Source organism: Sitophilus oryzae, unplaced genomic scaffold (assembly GCF_002938485.1).
Source record: "Sitophilus oryzae breed Bouriz unplaced genomic scaffold, Soryzae_2.0 scaffold_578_pilon_pilon, whole genome shotgun sequence".
Classification (NCBI taxonomy): Eukaryota; Metazoa; Arthropoda; class Insecta; order Coleoptera; family Curculionidae; genus Sitophilus; species Sitophilus oryzae.
The window spans coordinates 2351659-2376594 of NW_022147171.1; the positions used below are offsets into that span (position 1 = coordinate 2351659).

At 32.5% G+C, this 24936-nt stretch overlaps 1 protein-coding gene and 1 long non-coding RNA gene across 3 annotated transcripts in view; both read right to left on the reverse strand.

Moving 5' to 3' along the window:
• LOC115887653 overlaps positions 1-24936 on the reverse strand; it is a 76414-nt gene that overhangs the window by 29138 nt on the left and 22340 nt on the right. For both annotated transcript variants that reach the window (XM_030907119.1, XM_030907118.1), the window contains exons 3-5: positions 21518-21757; positions 4273-4449; positions 4090-4218 (exon numbers count right to left, since the gene is read on the reverse strand). In XM_030907119.1, coding sequence (XP_030762979.1) covers positions 4090-4218; positions 4273-4449; positions 21518-21757 — 546 coding nt within the window. The remainder of the gene's footprint in view (positions 1-4089; positions 4219-4272; positions 4450-21517; positions 21758-24936) is intronic.
• On the reverse strand, positions 23087-24723 carry LOC115887657. The gene is made up of 3 exons (XR_004051127.1): positions 24647-24723; positions 24228-24364; positions 23087-23929 (listed from the first exon to the last, which is right to left on the reverse strand). It is a non-coding gene; the product is annotated as an uncharacterized LOC115887657 (long non-coding RNA).

Genomic DNA, 24936 nt, shown 5'->3' on the forward strand with positions numbered 1-24936 from the left:
ACAGCTACTCCAGTTTTTAGTATGTGTTTAGTTTGATCCTTATATACGAAATGCACTTATCTACGACGAAATGGTATACAAACTTTATCGATGGCAACTTCATTGGTGTATAAGACTTTCTGCCTGGGCAGCGTGTATTAACCATAAACTGTGCTCTGGGCCTACAGTTAATTTTCACTCGATTTTTCCTCCACTTGACTTCAAAAGACACAAAACACACGTAATAATACGAATCAAAATGCATCATCTTTCAAAATGCAGGGTATTTAACAAAAGTTGACACAAAATTATAACCAATAATTTGGCAAGACTTTGACAAGCGTCAAAAATGACAAAAATCTAAAGGCGAGTTCATACGCATCGGCGTCCGTTTGTCGTTCATCGTTCCGTCAAACCAATAAAATTGAAATACGATCTGTCATTTTTAAATAAACCAATAAAACTGGTTAAAAACAACAAGACACGACGCATGACGGATTTATATTTAAACCCATCCATAGATAACTTAAAAATGATTAGAAACTTTTTTTAGTAAAATAAATAGATTGGTATGGGACGTCATCTGCTTTTCTTCTGTCATCGTCTGTCGAAATCTTACCTGAGAAAAAAAACAGAGTATACAAGTACTACAACATCTAGATCGGAGATTTTTTGCACATCATTGTTTCACAATGAGATCTATCAAAAAAAAAAATTTCAATATGGCGGCACTTCCGGAAATGTCCGGTTTTAAAACTGAATCTTAAATAACTTAAAAACGATTTATTTTAGGTATAGGAACGTATATAGAAGCGTATATTTTCCTACTTTTTTACCAGTAGCCTATGACTTTAAACGTCAAGCGATGTAAAACTATATATGGCCATGCCATAATGCCATTAGATATCACTGAAATACGAGATATAATTTTGTAAATACACTTTATAAAGTTTTAGCAGCAGTATTTATAATATAGGAAATTCAAATAATTAATTTAATTTTTTGACAGAAGGAAATAAACTGTCTGATGGTCTGATACTTAATGTCAAAGGAAGCTAGACAAAATTACGCTTTAATACTATAACTTAAATAACTTAAACACGATTTATTTTAGGTGTAGATAATCAAAAAGTAACGAATTGAAAATCCCCCCCCCCTTAAATCCCTTGCTCTAATAAAATCAAAAAAGTGAGTTTCCATTTGAAAAACCAATTACCAATTGATTGACAGCTACGGCCAATATTATATGACATTCGAACAATTTAATTTTTGAAATAGATAGCCACATGTCTTCACTTTATGTCACAGTGGCTGTGGTAATCACTAAATTTGACGTTTAAGTTATACAAATTTTTTTGATAGGCAGTTTTTTTTCTCCAAATATTTTAAATATTTTTTTTCTCAAAAACGGTTAATGTTAGGTATAGAGTGTTTATATCAAAATATAAAATAAAAATCTCTGTAAAATTCATATAATTTTACAGAGAATTTAAATACGTTATAAAAAATCGGGGTCCCCATTTAAAATAAGAAAGTTGCTACCAACTTCCGGTATTTTCGGAAGTGCTGCCATATTGAAAATATTTTTAATTGATAGATATCATTGTGAAACAATGATGTGCAAAAAAATCTCCGATCTAGATCTTGTAGGTCTCTAAAAACTTCTAATGCATGTTTAGCCTGGGACACCCTGTATATTAACTAACGTGAAGATATACATATACTAACGTACCATATCGTATTTTTTTTTCTAGAAAATTAAAAACTTAAAACTTATAACTTATTTATTATAAATATATATATATATATATATATATAAATTAAAATATAAATTAAAAACTTATACTTCTGTAGCACGCGGTATGTATTTATATTTTTTAAATATCATGTCGTAAGATATTAGTTAATTAAAACTTCATTCACACAGAACCTCGCAATTAGTGGAATAATTTTTAAGTCATACATATGAGTTGTAAATCAATGTTTTTAAATGAACTGTTGCCAAAATCTCTCAGAATTAGTGATGAACGAGAAAAAGAAAACCCAAAACGAAGCCGAAAAAATAATCACGGTTAAACTGGTCTTGGGATTTAATCACTTATCTAAACAAAATTTATTCGAAAAATTAGATTAGCTGATTGGTCCATTTCACGATGAGGGAAATAATCAAAGGCCAAAACGACATTTCTCGCAAATTTTGAAGTATAATTAGTGGAAAAGTTAAAAGTTTGATAACTTTTTCTACTAATTGAAAACGTCTACCACTAATTTTGACGTTCTGAATGATTACATTCAAATTAAAGGAACAAACTTCTATTGAATTGAAACCCCTAATTTATTTCACTAATTGCGAGGTTTTGAATGAAGCTTAACAATTTAAATAACCCAGGAAAATTGGAAGAAAAACATAACGGGCATTGAAGAACGGTAGACACCTCGATTAAAAGTTGGTCTACTTGAAGAGGATATTCCCAGAAAAAAACATTTTTATTGATAAACTTAAATGGTTGATTGGTAAACTTCCTCGACTACCATTAGAGAAAGTCATTCTCATTGATATATGAGTTTCTTCTTAGAATATTTTTCCTTTAGTTGGAATAAATACATTAAGAGAAAATACTAAATTCCATGTCAACTAAGTAAGTCCTTTAAACATAATATATTCTAAGTGAGATTTGAAACCAAAATCGCGAAAGAATGACCATCTAGAGAAATAATTTTCGTTACCGCTTTAAATGTTAACCGCATTTAAATAGTAGCGAATATAGATAGTTTTGGCCTGCCTTTAAACTTGTATAAAAATTAAAAATAAAATATTTGGTACACCGGGTGATATACTATACCGGGTGCGTCTCAAAAGTGGCTCACCCCTATAGATTTGGTTAGGTTAGGTTGTAATATACTACCAAATCTATAGGGGTAAGCCATAATATTAATGTGATATTATGACATTAATTAGGATTTATTGACGTATTCAATTAATTGATTTCGGTCACTTCCTGTTTCACTGGAAATTACTACAACTTTTGATTTTTAAATCGATGTACTTAAACAGCCGTTAAACGGTAGCCTACTAAAATGCCGTTAATATATATTGTGACGTCGTTCATGTCGGCGGAAAGTAATGCCTACCTATAAGCATTTTGCAAGAGCACCTGTGGCTCCGTGGCTGATGCTATCCCTTCGTGAGCGAATGGTCCGTGGTTCAAATCTCACGCCGACCAAGACTTTTTTATATTTTTTTTTGCTTATAGCGAGATCTTATTGCATTGGTTTCACTCTTTTTGGTTGGATTGGTTTAGTTATTTGGCGGGTTGGTTAGCGTGGTTATTTGGACGGTGTTAATTCATGGGTCAGTTGGTTATTTGGTGGGGTTGGTTGGTTTTTACTAATTTATATTTGTTTTTTATATTTTTTTATCAGTGTCGAGGTTAGTTGCATTGGTTAAGTTGGTTATTTGGTGGGGTGGATAGCGTTGGTTAGTCCTTATAAAATTCCTATATTTCATAAAGCCGTCAAGTGCGTCACATCAACGACGTCATACCTATTAACGGCATTTTAGTAAGCTACCGTTTAACGGCAGTTTAAGTACAGCCTTTTTAAATGGCACCCTCGGTATTTCTTGTTACTTTATTCGATAGAAAATGACACTCTTAATGGAATGACACATCATATGTCAACTTTCGACATTTTTTTAGAATATGTTTTATTTGATATTGCAACATGCAATTCATAACGACAATTTGACTCGAAATACCTAGTGTGTGGTACCAACTTATTAGTAAAAAATGCTTTTTTGCAATATGTTAATGAGCCATTCTTGTTCCATTTGAAAAAATGAGATGTGATTAAAAATACCATTTGGACATCTTTTAACCGGCTAGGACAGGACACTAAAAATATTAGACGATCAACTCTATTTTTCCAAGGCTTTTAGCGAACACAAGTATCGATTATTGATATTTTTTTATGCACTTGTGGACTCATTCTACACATAGAACCTAGCATATAGAAACTCTAGTTCTCTATCTCTATCACAAGTTATAATAACGTAATCAGCTTCTGGTGTACGACATTAAAATAATATTATTTAAACATTAAAAAACTTACGTTGCTACCTCTTCCTAAACTGGAAGGCGGACCAGCAACAACATAGATTTGAGGAGCAGCTGATGTTCCGTGTTTACCCATCAACCATGAAGATACGATAGCGTGGCTTCTATGCATGTTGAGATTATCCTATAAATAATAGTGTTAGGAATACAAATTCTAACTTGCTCTAATTCTACTTACTTGATAATAATCTTCATTTCTTCTGAAACATGGACAAAGTTCTCTTGAACTGTTGTACGACGCTATAACAGCAACCATGCATTCTAAACTTGAGATTATTACAAGGGTAATATTGTACATGATTCCCTTGTGGTTTTGTGAAATCTCCATAGAGAATTTTTCAAAACTTGACATGCCCTAAAAGAAGAATGGAAAACATATTACCTTGTATCAAATCATTCTCATTTTATTGAGGCACTATTAAAATATTTACTATATTGCTTTAATTAAATACCAAATGCATTTAAATTTTAATGAAATAATAAATTATTTACAATCTTATATAAAAATAGGTTTAAGTTTAAAACAAAATTAAAAATCAAACAGTTTACTTAAACAATTATTTGAAAAAACTTTCGTTGAGGTAAACATTATGAAATTAGAATAAGAAATTATGATGGTTTAAAGAGCGCTTTGGTTTGGAAAGTTTTTTATAAATAACTAGTTGAAAAATATTCAGGCTAAAATACTGCAATAATGCAAATATTTTTTGTTTTATATTGTATAATGGTAATTACTCATAATTTATTTATCATATATGATAATAACTTCATATTTTAATGATGGATTTTATAACTTTTGATATAATATAATGATCCAATAATAATAATTGGTGTGGGTATTACACAAGGTGGTCCGAACTGTATTCGGGAAACTTCGGCAGAATATTCTGCAGATAAAAATATGTAAAAAGGTTTGTATAAATTTCTGTCCTGAAATGCTTCGTTTCGGAGATACAGGGTGTGGTGTTGAAGTTTCATTTTTATTTTGGATTTTTCCAAATAATTTCTGAACTAACGTCAATATTTGGATGGAAATGGTGTCTGGGTGTTTTTTGACATGAGAAATTTGATTTCGAAATCAATATGACTCCTACTTGTCGGGGTAGCCACCTACATGTTTTTAAATCGTTTGAAGAATACTACTACTGCCATTACTCGCTGACGAGTATTTAACACGCATCAGAAGATTGTCAGGCAATGCGTTTTCTTTCATGAGCTTTTCTGTGACTGAAAAGCCCGATAAACGTGCGATGTTAACTGTCTACCGCACTCCGGCCATTCAAAAATCTCATTGCTTTGTTGCCTCTTTACTTTTTGGTTGTCGCTGTTAACTGAGTTTACAATTCTTCTCCAATGAGTTTTATTATGTGCTGCTCCTTCCCACTCATTCTGCATGTTAATCCCCTTTAAGTTTTCATGGAAAATGTCCTTGTACCTTTTGAGTTGTCCACCCGGCCTCCTCTTACCGTCTACAAGCTCACCGTGAAGCAGAAATTTTGGTATGCAGTTTTCTTGCATTCTGCAGACGTGATCAGCCCATCTTAAGCGGGATTTTGTCACCATGACTCCAATACTCTCGCAGTTACCTTTTTCAAGGACCGATAAGTTTGAGACATGATGAAATCATTTGAATCTTAAGAGTTGTCTAAGGTGCCTCTGTTGCAACTTGTTTAATGCGTTCATGTGTCGGCGGTACGGCACCCAGGTTTCGTTCCCATACAACATGGTGGGGATTATTATTGCTCGGTACACTGCAAGTTTCGTTTTTGTGCTCAAGTCATGATTGTAGAAAACCCTGTCTTTTAATTTCCAGAATCTAATCTTGAGAATTTAATCTTGAGGCGCTGCTAATCCTGTGCTGAATTTCAGAGACGATATTGGCTTTTTCCGAAATCAAACTGCCGAGGTAATTGAATTCCGCTACATATTCCAATAGTTCTTCTCCGATTATTATAGCATTGTTGTGATCTTCTGGGGGAGTGCACATGATTCTATTTTTGTCGATGTTTAGCTTAAGACCCAAAGCCTCGTATGCCCACCTGGGGTGTTGAAGATACATACCTATGTGTGTTCAACATTTCTTGTAATTGCTGTGACGTTTTTGTAACTAGAGCGCAATCATCATCAGCGTATATAAGTTCTGAATATATTGACTATTTCGATCCCAAATATCTTGAGAAAAAAATGACGGAAATGTACATTTTTAACTTAGTAGTGTAATACAAGTACCGACGAAAAGTTACATTATTATTATGTTATTACTTTTCAAAACAGCTAAAAAGTATGTAGGTGGCGCCCTAATACTTTTTAGCCCCTACAAGTAGGAATCATACTGACATCGAAATCGATTTTGTCATATCGAAATGTGTGTTTTTTCAGACACTAATTTTCATCCAAATATCGGGGTTAGTTCAGAAATTATTTGGAACAAATCGAAATAAAAAAGAAACTCCTACACCCTGTAGCTCCGGAACGAAGCATTTTAGGATATAAATTTAGACGAACTTTTTTACTTATTTTTATCTGCAGAATATACTGCCGAAGATTTCCGAATACAATTCGAACCACCCAGTATAACCGAATCTTACTGAGTTATTTTTTTAAACAATTTTGAACAATTTGTATTTAAATTGATCACTTCAAAGCTTTTAAATTTTATTGAAAATATGTATTAGTAGTATAGCTGAAACGTTAAATAAAGTTTAAAATAGATTAAATGTTAAAAAACTTTAATACAGATCTAGATTATCATAGTCTACGGTTCTATGGTTGAAACTCTAGCGTTGCGATTGGTTGCGATATGCCAAATATCAAAAACATGAAAACATGATTTATACTATACAAATTAAACTTCAATTATTAAGGGATCCATTAATTAATAATAAAATTGGCACTAAAATGTAGATTTTCTGTGTTAACTTATGTGATATTGACATTTCTTTCTTATGCAAGGTTGTCTGAACTGTATTCTGGAAACTTCGGAAACATATTCTTCAGATAAAACTAAGAAAGAAAGTTCGTATAAAAGTATGTCTTAAAATGCTATGTTCCGGAGATACAGGGTGTTGAAGTTTCATTTTTAATTCGATTTTTTTCCAAATAATTTATGTAGTAACCTCAATATTTCGATGAAAATTCGTTTCTGGGAGTATTATGACATGGGAAGTTTGATTTTGATGTCAATATTACTCTTGCTTGTAGGGTGCCATCTACATGTTTTTAACTGGTTTGAAGCCTAATAACTTTTCGTCAGCATCAGTATAAAACCACTGTTTAATTAATAATTAATTTAAAAATTAAAAGTCCCCAGATTTACTATTTCAGTCAAATAACTATCTAGTCAACATATTTATTTTTTGTCAATAATGACATTTATTGATAATTTACATTTCAAATATATTGAGAACCGTTAGTCGTAGCTATTTTTAGTACAAGGCCCTTTTACTTAAAAACGGTGGACATGTATATTTTTTCACTAGGTTGTTTTATACAGGTATAGACGAAGAGTTATTACTCTTCAAACCAGTTAAAAAATGTGTAGATGGCGCCACTCCAAACAGGAGACATATTGACTGTACGTACGTATAGTGGACTGTATTAAATAAACTGTAATTTACTTTTCTACTCATTTTATTCGTTAAAAGCAAATACATACAATGAAAGATTGCGAGATGATTATGTGAACGTGTTTAACTGCAGCTGAATAGGCATGTTCGGTATTCCGGTATACCGGTACCAGGACCGGTACTTTTCAAATATTCCAATACCGGTATCGACTTTTTCACGATCGGTATACCGGTTTAGGTACCGATACCAGAAGACCGGAAGACCGGTTTTGATACCGGTACCGGAAGACCGGTTTAAATCGGTCCCAAAAGACCGGTTTCAATCGATACCGGAAGACTGATTTCAATTCCAAGCCAACTGGTCAGGAACATACAATGTTATTTATTTTGATGTATGTTTAAGGCATATGCTAGTTTAGTTTGGTTTAGTAATCTAGTTTTCTTTTTTTAGTTCATCTAAAATTCAAGTAAAGCTTTAACTCAAGTAAATCTTAAACTTAGACCGATATTCAATGGCGCTTACTCCATTATTTAAAATATGTAAAATAGCATCTTATTTCCGCTCCATTTATATCTACAAGAACAGCAGCTTCCAGTAGTTTTTTCCATTTTTCATAAGTAACGAGAATGTTGGACACGAAATCAAGAATAAGTCTGAAATGTGAACATAAACAACGAAAATCTAAAGTTATGGCGCATTCTCACGACTCGTGTACTTACCGGTATTCCTACCTTACCGGTATTCCTACCTTACCGGTATTACCTGTTCATCCGGTATTCCGGTCCCAACCGGTCTTCCGATACCAACCGGTCTTCCGGTCCCAACCGGTTTTCCGGTCCCAACCGGTCTTCCGGTCTAACCGGTATACCGGTTTAGGACCGGTACTTTGTAATGGGAACATGCCTACAGCTGAAGAGAGAGAGAGAGAGAGAGATAAACATATATTCTCGTTCACTGTTTCTTTTTCAAACTACAGTTGCTATACTATATTATTTGCATTTTACGTTCTATGGCGGAACATTGACATCGAAATCCCCAAATTTCTCATGTCAAAAAACTCCCACACACCAATTTTCATCCAAATATCATTAACAAAACTTCTACACCCCTCCACAAATTCTACACACATTTTTATTGGTAGAATGTATACTGCCGAAGTTTCCCGAATAATTCGGACCACCCTGCATATAAAAGAATTCTAAACATACAAAGTACTCGTGAATTGATTCAGATTTTCTATCTCTTCGAGTTAACTTTTTCAAACTACAATTGAAAGCCTAGAAAATTACGTAGGTATAATATTTTTTCATGACTTCAAGGGCAAAAGTGTCCTCACAATAATTTAAAATATTCACTCTTAGCTAAGGTGTGTTATACGCCAAATCAACATTGCAAATAAGGGGATAATTTACCATTTCAATGTGTCCTTTAAATACCTGTCTACAATTGCGTGTTCTTCAGTACATCTGAAAGTAAAAGTTATACCCACAGCATAGAATATATTATCTCATGAACATCTAATTTTCTATTCAAAATCATTTGTACTTTTGTCTATCTTAATATGTTAGATGTTAGTGACAATTAGGTTTATAAAACACGAAACGCCTTGTTCAATTATACAGTTTCCTTGAAAAGAATTTAGACAAGTTGTAGCCGCAGTTTTATTTACTTATTTAAATACCTATGTCTATTTAAAATCTTAATGAATACTAGTATTAAATTTTATTATTCACTTTTACTCATAATCATTAATAAGGATATAAACAGTATGATATACATTATATTAACTGCCGCATACATTATTTCCCAATATATTACAATAATTTTAAAGTTATTCCGTTCTAATTATGCGACAGTCACGTGCTAAAAGTGATTTAAAATAATTTGAACAGTTACCTATAACTGCTCAACAAAACTGTATCTTTTTCTTTTAAACATGAGAAAAACAGAATACAGATAATAATTTCAAGTATGTATTTATCACGTTATTCCTTAGAATTTTTTTACTATCCTTTTACTTTTTAATTAAAAAAACAAGCGAAAAGTAAAAGGTGTAATGTATAAAGTAGTTAATGAACGTACTGATTAATGATATTAATGGAAAAAAAATATTTCTCTGAGATTTGAACTTGTGGGTTGCTTCAGAAGAATACAATCGGCGACGCGAAAAAATTATCATTTGGCAAGGAGGTTTTATTGATCATAGTATTCAGTATCTCGTCTAAAAATAGGGTTTAATGCAACTAAAGTCAGGTCAACAAGTCTCAGCTAGCTAATAACTTAGGTACATTCCGATCTATGGTTAATCGTACCATGAAGAAAAATGTAATAAAAATAAATCATATTATACAGAAACTACACAATATATTCATGCACAACTGTATTAAAAAGATGCGTAGAAGTAACAATTTTTGAAATAAATCGCAAACTATAAAAAAACAAACTTAGTAAAAGTTTTTTTATATATACATAGGGTTACAGATGAAAACTTGTAAACCCCGGGCAAGCCTTCCCAAAAATCCGGACAAAATCCGGATGTCATAATTTTTTAGCGATATAAGAGCAAAAATAGTATATTGTTTTATTATGAGTAAAAATGATACTTTTGTTTGCTTTTGTGGCTAGGCTGTACGACATACAGGCGAGGTACAAAAATAATTTTTACTCCGAATAGAATATGCTATTTTTTTCAAACGCCACAAATAATTTTTTAAACAATTTGAAACGTTCCAAATAATAGAAATAGATTTAAAAGTAATAACTTGTAAGTAATTATATATCGAGAAACTATGCTTGCGCTCGTTGAATTTGACACTTTATATCAGTTTAATAATATATTTTCGTACTTTTGTGCTTAGGCGTAAAAGTGCTTTACTTTTATCCCTAGGCGTTAAAATGACTTTTTTATATTGCCAATCACGTCGCAAAAATTAGTACTTTTGTGATATTTCAAATTAATACATTTATAACTTTCAGGCTTAAAACTTACAAAGTAAAACAATGAATTTACACTGCTGAATTTATCGACGTTTTTTTAAGTAACTAAATTTATTAAAATTAATAAATTATTTTGCATTATTGCAACATTTCTTAATGGAACATTCAAATTCGGACGCTTATGAAAAATCCGCCCGGACCCAACCGGACGTAGTGAAAATCCGGACGTGTGGTAACCTTATATATACAGGGTGTCAAAAATACAGGGTGGGCACCTCATTCGCCTCGGTTGCTTATACGAAAACGGAAAGATGTAGAAACAAAATATTTTATGAGTATATGTAGGAAGACAATGCGCATAATTTAAAATTATTTTGAAATACACAGGGTGTGTTAGAACTAAGATGTACACTAAAGTTATATTTTTTCTTATAGAACACCCGGTATTTTATTTTATTTTTGGGTTCTTTCACATAAAATAAGGCATTTATTATAAGGGTTCAATATGTTTAAAAGCTTTGGTTTTTGAGATATTTAAAGATATTTGTTGTAAAAAGTTTGTCAACACCTTGTACATTACTCTTCAGAATTAATTTTTGTGCTGACTTCCAAGTCAGAGAAATAAACTTTATTGAAAAATTTGATTGCTCCCTTTGATGTATACAGGGGTATCAAAAAGTGCTGGTCTATTTCAAACATTTACTTTACATAAAAACTTCGTTATTTCAAATGCAACACTATGTATTTTTTTAAATAAGTCGAAGCAGATTTAAATGGTCTTTCAAACTATACTAGGGTTTCCTATACCTATCTGGCTCAGATATTGAATAAAAAGCGATTTTTCAATAAAATTGTAATCAAGATGGCTGGTGTCGCCATGGCAATTTGCTAGTGACACTTAGTAGCTATTTTCAAAATCGACATTAGTTTATGGACTTTATTTAAATTTATAACAGGTTATTCTTATATAATTTGCCTACAATAATATTAATGAGTAAGTTTTATTATTTTATCAAGAAAAATGAAGCAGTATCTGCTGGCGGAAGGAAAAGATAATATGTTACTAGTGTTTTTATTTTGTGACGACAATAATTGCTTCTTGGCATCAAGGATTTATGCTCAAAGATATCCAAATAGCAATTTGTTTGACAAGCGTTCCTTTGAAAAACTACTTTTCCTATTTCGCAGAGCTGATAGTGTGGTGTATGAAAAATCTATTAGGCAGAAACATGTCTTTGGAAGTGAAAAAAATGAATTTGCCTTAATTGGTTCTTTTAGAAAATCCAATATATCTACAAGTCATTGTAATATAAATCAAAGAACTATTTGTATATTTTTCTTGATAAAATAATAAATACTTACTTATTAAATTATTGTAGGTAAATTAAATAAAAGTAAACTGTTATAAATTTAAATAAAGTCAATACACTAATGTCGATTTTGACACCAGCCCTCTTGATTGCCATTTTATTGAAAAATCGCTTTTTATTCAAAATCTGAGCCAGATAGGTATAGGAAACCCTAATATAGTTTGAAAGAGCATCTGCTTCGACATATTTTAAAAAATACATACTGTTGTATTTGAAATAACCAATGACTAAAGAATCCAAGGACAAATAACACCCGAGAGCAAATTGTGACGATGCCATCAAACAATTAAGAAAAATATGTGCCGTGGCACATATTTTTCTTAACCTAGCTGTTTGAAGCAATATTTATATTTTTTGATAATTGTTTTGACTACGCCTATGGTGTATCATCCTAATTAATTACGAAAAAAACGTATTAAAATGTTAACAAAAGGTACAAAACTAGTATCGACGTATAGCACATATCAAGTACATATAGATATTAATTGAAATTGAAGAATAATTATCGAATTCAATAAGAAAACGCTAAAACGTTGGAGTGAACTGTTTATTTACCTATGAAACGTAACTCCTGGCTCTTTCTTATCGCTGCTGCTTTTACACTTGAAAGCTGAACAACTAATCACCATTATAATAAAGTTTATACAAAGTTTACTACACACAAACTATTAAAAATCGCTAAAATTGTCGCTGGTGATTAAATGATGACTCATTGTTTGCCACCAAAACAAAAAAAAAAAGGTCACAAATTCTGCTGCAGCCCGTATAGGGGCGTTACATATCCTTATATTCTTTAGTCATTGGAAATAACGAAGTTTTTATGTCAAATAAATATTTAAAATAGACCAGCACTTTTTGATACTCCTGTATACATTTAAGGAAGCAATCAATTTTTTTAGTAAAGTTTATTTCTCTGGCTTCAAAGTCAACACAAGAATTAATTCTGAAAAGTAATGTACAGGGTGTTGACAAACATTTTTATTATAGCATGCATATTTAAATATCTTTAAATTTCTCAAAAACCAAAGCATTTAAACATATTAAACCCTTATAATAAATGCCTTATTTTATGCCAAAGAATCCAAAAATAAAATAAAATACTGGGTGTGTGTTCCATAAGAAAAAAATATAAATTTGGTATGGATCTTAGTACTGACACACCCTGTACATTTCAAAATAATTTTAAATTATGCACATTGACTGTTTAAATACACCCACAAAATATTTTGTTTCTGCATCTTTCCGTTTTCATATAATCAACCGAGGCGAATGAGGTGCACCACCCTGTATATAGTGTATCTAACTTCGGTGTGTGATTCTACAGATGAAAGTAAAATAAAAAGTTCCTATGAAAATATGCCCTAAAATGCTTGCCGAAGAAGTTACAGCCCTAGAAAGGTCAAATAAAAATAATATACAGGGTGGTCCGAACTGTATTCCGGAAACTTCGTCAGCATATTCTGCAGATAAAAATAAGTAAAAAAGTTCGTATAAATGTACGTTTTAAAATGCTTAGTTTCGGAGATACAGGGTGCAGAAGTTTTATTTTTATTTCGATTTTTTCGAAATAATTTGTAAAGTAATGTCAATATTTGGATGAAAATTGGTGTCTGGGAGTCTTTTGACATGGGAAATGTGATTTTGATGTCAATATGACTCCTACTTGTAGCCACGTATATATTTTTTAATTGGTTTGAAGAATAATAACTTTTCGTCCGTACCTGTATAAAACTACGGAGTAAAAAAATATACATTTACGATGTTTTTCACATAAAAAAGGTTCCTTGGTAAAAATAGCTACGAGTGATGGTTCTCGAGATTTTTGGAACCGAAATAATCAATATCTGTCATCATTGACATAAATTTAGCCTGGGATTTACCAAAACGGGATTCCGATCCCGAACACTGGAAACGCTAAATGCCACCAAAATCAAGAAAATAAAAAAAACTACAAGAAAATTATAGAAATTATATCTTACCAAACAGTAGTTGGCTAAAGTAAGTTAACTACTATAAAAAGATGCGTACAATTTATCTTAGATAGGAACTATCGAAAACAGGAAATTGCCATCCTATATGATAGTCAAGCAGCACTAAACGCAATCAACTTAGTAACCATCAATTCAAAGTTGGTCAGAGAATGCATAGAGAAGCTCAACAAATTAGGCAAAGAAAATAAAGTCCTCCTACTCTGGGTACCTGCTTACCAAGGGATAAAAGGCAATGAAAAAGCAAATGATTTAGCTAGGAAAGGAGCGAACACTCCACTAATTGGACCAGAACCGTTTCGTAACTTGGAATGGGTATCCTCCAACGGTCTAAGACACTCGAAAAAGTTCCTCAAATCTTACGACCGAGAAAAATCAAAGGTTTTCCTTGATTTAAGTAAAAACAATCTTCGGATTGTCACGGGGTTTCTAACAGGACACTGACTCTTCAACGAACACCTCAGTAAGCTGAAGCTGAGAAACAGCGGTGAATGCAGATTCTGTGAGGAAAATGGGGAAACACCAGAACACCTTATCACTGAGTGCGTCAAGACGACGACCATTCGTGCCATGAACTTTGGTACGGCTGATGTCAAGGATGGAGAGCTGGCCTCTGTGGAGTCGTCTCAGATACTGGCTTTTGTTAAAGCCTTGAGACTGTATGATGAGTTATAACTCGTTATAACTCAAGAAAGGGGAATACACAATAGAGAGAGATTTGTAAGATCGCGGTGATTAACTCTCCTCCTAAACATTCTCTACATTCTACATTCTAACTACTATAAACTCGTTGGCTAGCATGTAAACTAACCAATTTCCTCGTTAAATTAAATTATTATAAGTGAGCTAATTATTATAACAAGTGTTAGGTTGGTTCTTTATTGTGAACTGTGGTATCTTCGCAAATTTGTTTAAGTTCGAATTAGAGTTAGAATATTAGCTGGTTTGTTTACTATCCATCCAGCTAGTTGACAAACTACAAGCAATGTTGCTACAACTCAAGAAAATAAAAAACTACAAGAAAATTACACAAATTATATGTTAACTAGACATTATTTGGATAAAGTATGTTAAGTACTATAAACTCGTTTATCTGATTATTAAAATTTAATAGGCGCAAGTTGTTATCTACTATATTATATATCGCAAGCAATTGTTAACCAAAATTACTAAATGGTTATTATTATAGTGAGATTTTGCAACGTATGAATATAATAAACGCGAAATTGGATATAACGCTAGCGTAGCTTGCCTTAATAAATAATAATTTTCTTGGTTTTGAGACTTAAATTTTTTTTGAGGTTTATTTTAATTTTTTTTGTCCGATATATTATTTCCTTGTCACATTCTTTATTTAAAAAGGTTTTTCCTCTTGTAAAGACGATCTTAACCTTAATCCTATGATGGCGGGACCAGGTCAAAAATCCCTTTGAGTGTGGCTAAATAGAAAAGTCTCAACCTTGGGGCAACCCATTGAATTCTCGTCTCTTTTACTTCTACATGCGGGGTTCTGTAAAAGTGGACGTAATTGTTGTGGTGTACCCTTGTGGTGTAATTGACCTCAAATCCAAGGAGGCAGTAGAGAAAGAAATATATCCTCTATTATAGATTCTAGATAACACTGATATCAGGTCTAAGAAGAGACCAAGTTAAAGAGCTGGAGAAAATGGAGACAGATCCCCAGCCTCCACCTCGCGGATACCCCAGCCGGGGACAAGCTCCTCGAATGTGAAGGGCACGGTTTGGTTAGGGCAACCGTGGAACTTCTCCTAGGAGATGCAAGACCTTGTTGTTGGTGGGGAAGCTCCTGGTCAGGTGCTGGAAGGGAATCCCTCTAGTTTAGTAAGCGACACAAGCTACCCTTTCGTCTACCCGGCCTGGGTCAACCAGGCGGGCTAGACGATCCTCTGAGAGTAGGTCTTAGCGGAGCAGAAGTATAGAGATACCTCCGACTGCTGCATGAAGGACTTGCTCCAGAGGAAGCAAAAGCGAAAACACTCCTCCGAAAAGGGGAGACTAAAGAAACCAAGAAACAACCTAACTCAACTCCATCAAAGGGCAAGAGAGGGAGCGAGAACCTCTCACCTCTTCTCCGGCAGGGAGAGAAAAAAGTCAGGATGGAAAGCCGTCCAACACCGGGAGGCAAGCAGGGACGTATCATCAGCTTTGCCGCTATTGCTGGACAAGTGAAAATGGCGGGCGGTGCTGCCAAAATATTTCCCAGATATTGCTCTAGAAGAGGCTATACTGGACGAAGTAGTGGCGATCGGATCACAACACAACGATCTACAAAATGTGGGTCAGCTCTGTTTTACGGGGATACACTTTCGGGTGGGCATGATCCCCATAGAATGTGTATCTCAAGAATCGGCGAATTAGTTGGTGGAAATCGCACCTAAGCTTAAAAATTGGCAAGGCCCGGAACTGGTTGCAGTGAAGGGAGAAAACATCTCTAAAGGGACGGCCATCACGGTCTTTCTGCCGAGGAGCAAGGAGAAAGACACCATCTACCTGCTGAGCCTTATCCAGGGTCAGAACTTCAATGTAAGGACATCGAGTTGGCGAGTCATCAACTCGAGGGAGGAGGGTCATGGTCAGGTACTCACAATAGAAATTGACCTCAAATCCAAGAAGGCAATAGAGAAAGAGGGACATATTCTCTATTAGAGATACGGGACCACACTGGTATCAGGTCTAAGGAGAGACTAAGTTAAAGAGGTGGAGAAAATGGAGACAGATCCTCCAGCCTCTACCCCATAGGTTCCTCAGCCGGAGGCAAGCTCCTCGACTGTGAAGGGCGGCACGGAGGGCTAAACTCCAACCGTGGAAGGGTGTGTACCCTCGGAGGAAGAACTGTTGTCAGAGGAGGATGAGAAATACCCTGTCCCCTCTACAACAGGGGTATGATGGGTAATAGACTGTGTGATGACTCAAGGAAGGGGGGCACAATAGATCTTTAAGGTCGCAGTGATTAACCCCCCCTGTTACTCATTCTACATTCTACAACCGTGGAAGGGTGTATACCCTCGTAGGAGGTAGATGTCCACTTCTCGGAGGATGAACATCTGTTGTCAGAGGAGGATGGAAAGTACCCTGTCCCCCATACCTATAACAGGATCCCCATGTATGATGAGTTATAGACTGTATAATGAGCTCTAACTCAAGAAAGAGGGACACACTATATCTTAAAAGGCGCGGTGGTTAACACCCCCCCCCCCTCTTAATCATTCTACATTCTATATTCTACGTACTCTCCAGATAAATCTGCTAAAACTAGATAAGTTAAACTTTAATCAAAATCAAAACTTTCAAAAAAAAACTCAAAATAGAACAAAGCTTATGATAACCCCTACACGAATAAATTATAATTATTGCAATTTATTTCAGTGAACCTGGAAACTTTAGCAGATCTTGTTAGGAAATGTCGAAAATGCAATTTGGATTGAATTTTTTTACACGTTGACTGGTATAATAAGATATTATAATAACCGATAAAAACTTATTTTTTTCGTTTTTTTGGTGTATTGTCGTTAAATAGTGTAATTTTCCTCTCTTAATTTTATAAGTAAATTATAAGTAAAAGGGAAATGTAATAATGTTACTATTTCTATCATTAATTAGCCTCTCGTTAGTTTGTTTCATATGATTTCTATTTTTAAACCTATTTAATTTTTAATATTCCATTTTGTTATAATAACAAAAATTGTTCTGCTTGTTTAATGAGAACCATATGGTCATTCATTGTACTAAAATTTCATTTATACGGTACTATCCTTGTAGAGAAAGTAAATCTTCAATTAATATTAAAACTAATTTAAGTGGATTGGCAAGAAACGTACTTTTTATTTAAAACGGTCAGTCATTGTAGTGAAACCTTTAGTTTTCTTTACATTTCATTTATTTGCAGGAATATCTAGGTATTAAGAGAGCTTGACATACATATTATTACTTACACATAATATTAAATTTTCACTTTTATAATTAAATGAAGTGTATACAGCTCGACGAAAGAATAAGTTGTGATTCATGGTTTAACTAAAAATATTAAAAAAATTGTATCGTAGAAATTTACTTATTTTATTGAGAGTATGCATTACTTATAGGGAGAGGAAACTATTGCGTTAAAAATGGATTTACACAATATTAATAATAATTATAATAATATATGTAATATGTTTCGGCTTTAGATTTAAATGAGACATACATCATTCTTAACAACATTTTTTTAAACTTTTGAAGAACATATTTTTTTCGATATACTTAATTGGATACTTTGCAGTCTATACTATGATTTTATTTTTATGTTATTACGTTATGGTCTTAAAGTACTTGAAGTAATTGAAATTTTACTGAAAATATTAGTATCATTTATTTTTTTAATGGTCAATGATTTGACACATCGATTGATCGTTTTAAAAATATTTTCACACCGTCGCGCAGGGCTATCCCAGGTTCAGAAGGAACCCCTTCGACTAAAATTCTCAGATTTTCTTACCAATTATACGAATCCGCTTATTTCCTTCACTGCATACACATCAAATAATAAATTATATTTGACAAAATTAATGTATTTAATAAATAGGTAATAGTAGATATACAAACTCAGATTCAAAAAAACGCAACGGAAAAAATTTTGGTCAAGTTAATAATATACAAAATGTTATATTTTTTTTTTATTTTTAGCACTATTTCCTTGATTTTTTTAGCAAACTGCATATAAATATATCAACTTTAATTTGTAAACTCAGTTTATTATAAACTTTAGTACGAGCCCTAACAACTTATATGTTGGGACAAGGTCATATTTTGGAATTATTGCCCTGGTTTTTAAAATATAAACATAGCCATATATCCCAAACAAGTTGACAATATTTTTATGAATTTGTAAATCAATCCATATTTACAGTAGCAGATTTTGTTCATAAAAGGACACATTTGCTGACATCATCACAGGCGGCTTTGCTATAAACGTCACAAATGTAACAAACTGTTTACTTCAGCATTGACAGCTTGTAAGTGACTCGATACTTTGAGTAGTGAGATTTACTGTAAGTAATTTTAATTTTTTTAATTTTCAATTTTGTTAATTTAATCCAAAGTAATAGTCCTTGGAAAAGCTACAAATAAAAAATTACACGAAATTATCATTCGTCAATACAGTAGGGGAAAAACAATTCGAAAAATTTCTGATGATTTAAGTATTCCAAAAACCACGGTCTTTAATATAATAAAAAAATACGGCGAATCTGCCAATGTAGACGTTAGAGGTATAAATTTGGGAAGGCCAAAAGTTGTATCTCAGAGAAATTTACGAAATTTAGTAAAAATTTGTAAGTCTGCGAGAAGTACTCTTCGCGAAGTAACAGTTAAATGGAATACTGTAACTGGTTTAAATATATCAAGAGAACGTAGCCGAAACTATATCCATAAATGCGGTCTGGGGTTTTACTAAGGTAAACTTTATTTTGTGTGGATAATCAATTACCTGAAGATTATTGATACAAATTCTTATTTAGGCCAAAGAAAAACCGCTACTGACAGAAATTCAAAAGAAAAATCCCTACAATTGGGCCAAATCTAAATTATGGTGGACACAAAATGATTGGAGTAAGGTCATATTTAGCGATGAGTGATGAGTCTAAATTTTGATGTTTGCGTTGGAGATCATCGAAAACGAATAATATGAAATAAAGCAGAAGCCTTTCATAAAGAGGGTTGTTAAATTTCCTATTGCTTAAAGAGGGTTGTTAAATTTCCTAAGGGAATTATGGTTTGGGGCTCATGTCAGCAAGAGGGTTGGGCAAATTAAATTTTATAGATGGCACTGTTAACGCCCAAAAATATCAACATATTCTTGAGACCACTCAACATACTTGACCACTTTTGCCTAGTACTCAAGAATTGTTTCCAAAGGAAGACTATATTTTCCAACAAGATGGAGCATCGTGCCATTCAGCAAAATAAACTAAAAATTGGTTCGGTAATAATAATATAAAAGTTCTATCCCATCCTGCCAGTAGTCCGGACCTCAATGTTATAGAAACTGTGTGGCATAAAATGAAGCAATATTTAAGAAACCACCCTCAACGAACAATTTTTGATTTACAGACAAAACTGCAGGAAATTTGGGATAATTTTTCTCCTCAAATGTGCCAATCTTTGGTAAATACAATGCCATTAAGAGTTCAGGCAGTTGTTAAGGCGAAAGGTGATGTAACTACGTATTAAACAAATTTCTTGTTGTGCTGTCCCAATATATAATTGTCAGCAAATTTGGCTTGATTTTGGCAAAATAAGCTATTATCAAAAGTGATTTGTTTGAAGTTATAAAAATATAGTAAAATTGTCTAGATCATATTGTAATGTTTGAATTTAGAATAATAAACAAAATAAATTGAGTCGTTTTAATAAATCACTATTATTATTGCAAAAAAAAGACCTTGTCCCAACATATAGTTGTTAGGGCTCTGTTTAACTTATTATACAGTGTTAATCGAAGAGTTGTTTTTTACCCTATCTTTAAAACACCTTGTGCAATGATTTCGTGAGCAAATTTTCCTAAAACATATTTTTCGCTCAGAACCATGTCTCCTGAATATTTTGTGTTTTGACTCATGTCAACACTTGCCTTGATGAACTTGCCACAAACATTTTGTAATTCTTTCAATTATTGTTACTTTTTGATGTTATTCTTCATAATGACGAGGTGGCTGTGGTGATTATTGTTGGGTAAGATTGAATATGGTTTCTAGTGTCGTCGAAGATTGTGTAAAAGTCATTGATCTTGTTGACGATGGCCGAAATTCGCTTGGCTCTTGAAGAATGGGAAAACATAAGACAATATATTTGAAGCCTCATTAACATTATGAACCGCCGTCTACAGACAGTTATAGCAGCCGGGGGAGGCAATACAAAGTATTTTTATAAGTTTTTTGTTTGTTTGTGCACTTAGTTATTCCAGTTATTTTTTTAAATATTCTTAGTTCTTTTAGTGTTACTAATATTTATTAAAACCAAGCCTGTATCGTTACATTTTAACGTTTTTAAAATTTTGATATAGAGTTCTAATCAGTGTCGATATGACATTAGAAATAGGGAAATAGCTACCAAAGCCACCTCGTGATATTAAAAAATAGCATCATAAAGTAATGATAGCTGAAAAAATTGCAAATTGTTGGTGGCAAGTTCATTTCGCTCTTAAAAATTAACCAAGGCATGTGTTGATATGAGTAAAAAAATAAAATGCTCAGGAAACATGGTTCTGGCAGAAAAATAATGTTAGTTACTTACGAAATTATTGCGCAGGGTGTTTTAAAGTTAGGATAAAAAACAACCCTTTAATTAACCCCGTATAATATATACCCGAGTTTGTGAATTAAAGTTGATAGATTTATATACAGGTAGCTAAAAAATCATGAAAATAGGGCTAAAATTAAAAAAAATATATATCACTTTAAGCTTCATCTGCTTAAAGTGCTTGTGAGTGTAGTACATTAGTATGTAATGATTTTTTAAGGAATATACATTTACTAAATTAGCAAGGAATAAAAAATAAACTTACATCTGTCTTCTCCATGGCCTCTTGAAAATTTCTACTGTTAACGTCTCTAGCTAAACCAGTAGCTGCTATAACTACAATTAACTGACTTACAGCTACGCTTATTAAGCTTAGAGCTAGGAAAGTTGTTTGTGCAATTTTCTCAGCCGTTGACTTGAATGGACACATATTTTTCGCTGCTGCTAGGGCTCCTGCTACTCCTGTAATCATAGCTATTATACCTCCCCATATACCACCACCGATCTGAAAAAAAATGTTTTTCCTATAAAAACAATTTAAATATCATAAATGGCTGAATAGTGCATACCTCGGTGCATACCGGTGCATTAGATAAAAAGCGAAATTTGGTATGTTAGTATATGCCATAAAATTGGATTGATTGACGTATTCAATTATTTTTGGTCACTTCCTGTTTCACCGGAAATGACTACAACTTTTGATTTTTAAATGGCACCCTCGGTGTATTTCTTCTTTATTCATGTATTTCTTTATTACTTCATTTGAAAATGACCCTCTGAGTAGAATGACATATCATATGTGAACTTTTGACATTCTCAGTGAAAAAAATTGTATTTTAAATTTCAATCTAGAGTGCCATGACTGTGTTAAAAACGCTAATTTTTAATCAAGGAGCCTTGGAAAAATAGATTTTATCGTCTAATGTTTTTGCTGTCTAGTTATGGCCGGTTAAAAGATGCCTAAATCGTATATTTAATAATATCCCATATTTTTTCAAATGAAACGAGGGTGGCTCATAAGCCTATTTGGAAAAAGTATTTTTTTACGAATAATTTGGTACCACACACTTGGTATTTCGAGTCAAACTGTCGTTATGAACCGCATGTTACAATTTCAAATAAACCATATGCGAAAATGTCAAAAGTTGACATATGATAATTCATTCTATTCACAGTGTCATATTCTATAGAATAAAGTAGAAATATACCATTGGTGCCCATTTAAAAATCAAAAGTTGTAGTCATTTCGGGTGGAATAGGAAGTGATTGAAAACAATTAATTGAATACGTCAATTAATCCTAATCTATGTCATATATACTAACATACCAAATTAAGTTATTTTTATCTGAAAAAATATCCGGTATACGGTAACAACTTTTTTTATTTGTTTACAACTTTTTGCATCTGTTTGTATTTGCGAATCAAGCCCAGTATTCACGGGGCCGGCTGATTTCAAGTTTACTACAAATACTCACATTCTAAATTTTAAGTTAAAATTTAGCGTAATTGTATATCCAAATATTTCCTATAAAATTATTGGTTAATTTTGTCATATACAAACTAAAATATATAGGAAACTGAAATGATACCGTCTGTTGGAGAATTCAGTGGCGCCATGCATCGGGTCGTTACACAACTTATGATACAGTTTTATTTTATTTTACAGGAAACTTTTACATTTTAACTACAGGTAATTATATTGTTGCGTCATACTCTAGCGCCATCTATTATCAATTTTTGGAACGTAATTTATTTTTTTTGTACAGAAAATAATGATTTTTCTTCTATTTCCTATTTTTTTATAAGAATAAGTTATTCTAAATGCGACATCGCTCCATTATATCGTATTGTTCTCAAACAGGTGACGTTTCATTTAGAATTAACTTATCCTCATCAAAAAATATGAAATAGATTGAAAAAACAGCTATAGTTAATAAAATAAAAATAATTAACTGGATATGTTGAATAATTATTATTAGTAATAACTTTATTAAAAAAAGTAAATAATACAAATTATACAATAAATAAAATTTCTTCTTCAGACGAAGGCTCGCACGGCACTGCTATACTTAACTTGTTCATATAAATATAATAATAATTATAAATCAATACAATAGCATTAAATAATATAAAATACAACTGCCAAAGTTTTGTCGCGAACTTATTCGAAGCGCGGCGAAAAAATGTGAATTGGATCAATGGTATCTATGTATAAAAATGCAGACCCACGGATTAAAGCGAAGTAACGCGAAGAATCAAAATACATGTAATTAATCCAATGACATTTTGGCGCTTCGCAAAAATTTAAAGCATGTTGAGCACTTGAGCGAAGCGCGCCGAAGCCGAAGCCATGCGAAGCACTGTTTTTCACACGCGATGGATAATTAAAATTGTTTTAACCTGACCTTTTTAATTTTAGTATTATGCGTAGAGAAATATTATCTATGTGACGATTTGATAAAAACATTGGATAACGTTAATATAAAAATGCCTTTTATCTGCGTTTTTCCTCAATTTTCACCCAGATGTTGTCTCGTCTCAATTCATTATGATAATTTGGATTCTCGACATAACTCTTTGTAGCTCTGTATAATCATAATGAATGTTTCATCATCCTTGATCTCAGTAATTAAACTGAATTCACAGATTGTACGATTCCTTTGCTATGCTTGAGATCTGAAACAAATAAATATGTATAATTATGTGACACATCAAAAAAACCTCGAGTATGGTTTATAGGAGTAGGAGGAAAAAATTAAAAGTTGATGCCGTTGCGAAGGGCTCTAAAATCTCAACAGAAGTTGGCTATGAACTTTTTATCTTAGTCTTTAAGTTAACACAAGCATTATTTTTCATAAGAAATAATTATTGAGTTTATATGCCTTTTATAAGCAGGATTCAAAAACAATTGCTAATAAAGCAAATTTACATTTTTGAGTATTATGCTCCACTTATTATATTTTTTAATTCTTACCTAACTTGGTTGTAAACAACTGCCTGGGTTAAATTCTTAAAACAGGTCTTACAAGAGACAGATCTTATACCTCACTCACAAAAACTTCATCATCTGCACTCTGGAAGATTCCTCATTTGGGTTATCTGATCCTTTCTCTAAAATGATAGATACAATTTAAAAAATCTAAAACGATAATTTTAATAAACCAAATTCAGTTTGGATTCGTAATACATATTAACATTTTTAATAAACTTTGGAATATCTAATAATTGAATCACTCTCTGCCAAATTAAAGTAGCCAGTGCCATAACTTGTTTATTTACAGCTCAATTAAGCTCATGTTATAAAGTTGATATGATATTTTTTTTTAAAATAATGTTCATCTTCATTACTGAATATTTTGAGACATTAATTTGGCCTACGGTGTAGGTACCTACCCTTTTCAGTTACTGCTTTTATCTCAGGTAACAGTACATGTCTAATACAAACAACAGACTGGTCCACCAACAAGTTCTACAACAAATGTTTGTCTTTAAATACAGGGTTTGTACCTGGATCGACATCACTGGACACCAAATTACCAGTAGGTTGATCATCTAAAAGATTATTTTAATTTTATTAGATCAAAATATCTGAAAACGTTCTTTATTTAACTAAATGCATATACTTACCCATATGAACTGGTGTATATAAAAACTTTAGAATTAACTTCTAAACCTCTTTTTAT